The sequence below is a fragment of the Malurus melanocephalus genome, unplaced genomic scaffold (assembly GCF_030028575.1).
Source record: "Malurus melanocephalus ecotype Western Australia unplaced genomic scaffold, MMel_1.1 scaffold_2127, whole genome shotgun sequence".
In the NCBI taxonomy this organism is placed as follows: Eukaryota; Metazoa; Chordata; class Aves; order Passeriformes; family Maluridae; genus Malurus; species Malurus melanocephalus.
In genome coordinates, this window is record NW_026625359.1 from 1 (window position 1) to 3,334 (window position 3,334).

Genomic DNA, 3,334 nt, shown 5'->3' on the forward strand with positions numbered 1-3,334 from the left:
CCCCGCCCCCCGCCGCGTTCCCGCACCATCGGCGGGGAGGAGGTGGGGGAGGGGCGCTGGCCCTGGGTCGGGAGTCTCCGCCGGGGGGGGGCGCACCTGTGCGGGGTCAGCGTGGTCAGCGAGAGGTGGGCGGTGACAGCGGCGCACTGCCTGCGCGGGTGAGACTGGGTTATACTGGTTTGGACTGGGAGGGACTGGTTTATACTGGGAGGGACTGGGACAAACTGGGGGCAAAAAATCCGGGAGTTCTGGGACAAAAATTGGCGATTTTGGGACCAAAAATGTGGATTTTGGAGGGAAAATTGGGGATTTTTGAGCAAAAATTGGGCATTTTAGGGGTTAAAATGGGACTGGGATGGACTGGGACAAACTGGGAGGGACTGGGAGCAAAAAATCCGGGAGTTCTGGGAAGAAAAATGGCGATTTTGGGACAAAAAATGGTGATTTTTGGGCCAAAAATGGGCATTTTGGGGTGAAAAATGGGAGATTTTGGGGTGAAAATGGGACTGGGATGGACTGGGATAAACTGGGATAGACTGGGATGGACTGGGAGGGACTGGGGGCAAAAAATCCGGGAGTTCTGGGACAAAAAATGGCGATTTTGGGACCAAAAATGGGGATTATGGGGTGGAAAATGGGGATTTTGGGGCAAAAAATGGGGGTTTTGGGGTGAAAATGGGACTGGTTTATACTGGGAGGGACTGGGATGAACTGGGAAGGACTGGGAGGGACTGGGGGCAAAAAATCCGGGAGTTCTGGGACGAAAAATGGCGATTTTGGGACAAAAAATGCGAGTTATAGGGGAAAAATGGGGATTTTGGGGTGAAAAATGGGACTGGTTTATACTGGGATGAACTGGGATGGGAGTGGGAGGGACTGGGACAAACTGGGAGCAAAAAATCCGGGGGTTCTGGGACAAAAAATGGCGATTTTGGGACCAAAAATGCGAGTTTTAGGGTGAAAAATGTGGATTTTGGGGCAAAAATGGGGCATTTTAGGGGTCAAAATGGGATTGGGATGGACTGGGATAAACTGGGACAAACTGGGAGGGACTGGGGGCAAAAAATCCGGGAGTTCTGGGACGAAAAATGGCGATTTTGGGACAAAAAATGGGAGCTTTAGGGTGAAAAATGTGGATTTTGGGGCCAAAAATGGGGATTTTGGAGTGAAAATGGGACTGGGATGGACTGGGATAAACTGGGATATACTGGGATGTACTGGGATGGGAGTGGGAGGGACCGGGGGCAAAAAATCCGGGAGTTTTCGGCCAAAAAATGGCGATTTTGGGACAAAAAATGCAAATTTTACAGTGAAAATTGGGGATTTTTGAGAAAAAATGGGGCATTTTAGGGGTTAAAATGGGACTGGGAGGGACTGGAATGGGATTGGGACAAACTGGGAGGGACTGGGAGGGACTGGGAGCAAAAATTCCGGGAGTTCTTGGGCAAAAAACAGCGATTTTGGGACCAAAAAAGTGGATTTTGGGGTGAAAATTGGGCATTTTAGGGGTTAAAATGGGACTGGGATAAACTGGGACAAACTGGGATAAACTGGGATGGGATTGGGAGGGACCGGGGGCAAAAAATCCGAGGGTGCTGGGACGAAAAATGGCGATTTTGGGACCAAAAATGTGGATTTTGGGGTGAAAAATGGGGATTTTGGGGTGAAAAATGGGACTGGTTTATACTGGGGTGAACTGGGATGGGACTGGGATGGGAGTGGGAGCAAAAAATCCAGGAGTTTTCGGCTGAAAAATGGCGATTTTGGGACCAAAAATGGGGATTTTGGAGTGAAAATGGGACTGGGATGGACTGGTTTATACTGGGATATACTGGGACAAACTGGGAGCAAAAAATCCGGGAGTTCTGGGGCGAAAAATGGCGATTTTGGGACAAAAAATGGGGATTTTTGGGCCAAAAATGGGCATTTTGGGGTGAAAAATGGGAGATTTTGGGGTGAAAATGGGACTGGGATGGACTGGTTTATACTGGGATATACTGGGAGGGACTGGGACAAACTGGGGGCAAAAAATCCGGGAGTTCTGGGACAAAAAATGGCGATTTTGGGACAAAAAATGTGGATTTTGGGGCCAAAACCGGGGATTTTGGGGTGAAAAATGGGACTGGTTTGTACTGGGAGGGACTGGGACAAACTGGGAGGGACTGGGAGCAAAAAATCCGGGAGTTCTGGGGCGAAAAATGGCGATTTTGGGACAAAAATTGTGGATTTTGGAGTGGAAAATGGGGATTTTAGGGGTTAAAATGGGACTGGGATGGACTGGTTTATACTGGGATGAACTGGGATAAACTGGGATGGGATTGGGAGGGACCAGGAGCAAAGAATCCGGGAGTTCTGGGACGAAAAATGGCGATTTTGGGACCAAAAATATGGATTTTGGGGCCAAAAATGTGGATTTTGGGGCCAGAAATGGGGATTTTGGGGTGAAAAATGGGGCTGGTTTATACTGGGATGAACTGGGATGAACTGGGAGGGAACTGGGATGGGATTGGAAGGGACTGGGTTATACTGGGATGAACTGGGAGCAGTTTGGGGTAACTGGGAGCGGGGGAGGGGCGTGGTCAGCGAGAGATGGGCAGTGACAGCGGCGCACTGCCTGCGCGGGTGAGACTGGGTTATACTGGTTTGGACTGGGAGATACTGGGAGGGACTGGAGGCAAAAAATCCGGGAGTTCTGGGACAAAAAATGGCGATTTTGGGACAAAAAATGCGAGTTATAGGGGAAAAAACATGGATTTTGGGGTCAAAAAATGGGGATTTTGGAGTGAAAATGGGACTGGGATGGACTGGTTTATACTGGGAGAGACTGGGAGGGACTGGGACAAACTGGGGGCAAAAAATCCGGGGGTGCTGGGACAAAAAATGGCGTTTTTGGGACCAAAAATGTGGATTTTGGAGGGAAAATTGGGGATTTTGGCGTGAAAATGGGGCATTTTAGGGGTTAAAATGGGACTGGGATGGACTGGTTTATACTGGGAGGGACTGGGATGGGATTGGGACAGACCGGGGGGAAAAAATCCGGGAGTTTTGGGTTGAAAAATGGGGATTTTGGGACCAAAAATGGGGATTTTGGGGTGAAAAATGTGGATTTTGGGGTGAAAAATGGGAGATTTTGGGGTGAAAATGGGACTGGGATGGACTGGTTTATACTGGGAGGGACTGGGACAAACTGGGAGCAAAAAATCCGGGAGTTCTGGGACGAAAAATGGCGATTTTGGGACCAAAAATGCGAGTTATAGGGGAAAAATGGGGATTTTGGGGTGAAAAATGGGGATTTTAGGGGTGAAAATGGGACTGGGATGGACTGGGATAAACT

The 3,334-nt window shown here is 49.3% G+C and overlaps 1 protein-coding gene across 1 annotated transcript in view; it reads left to right on the top strand.

Annotated features, from left to right (window-relative positions):
• Window positions 1-6: 6 nt before the first annotated feature.
• Window positions 7-3,334, top strand: part of LOC130587597 (serine protease 33-like) — a gene marked incomplete at both ends in the record, with an annotated part of 10,547 nt that continues 7,219 nt past the window's right edge. Inside the window, one exon of the mRNA XM_057388578.1 lies at window positions 7-158. Coding sequence (XP_057244561.1) covers window positions 7-158 — 152 coding nt within the window. The remainder of the gene's footprint in view (window positions 159-3,334) is intronic.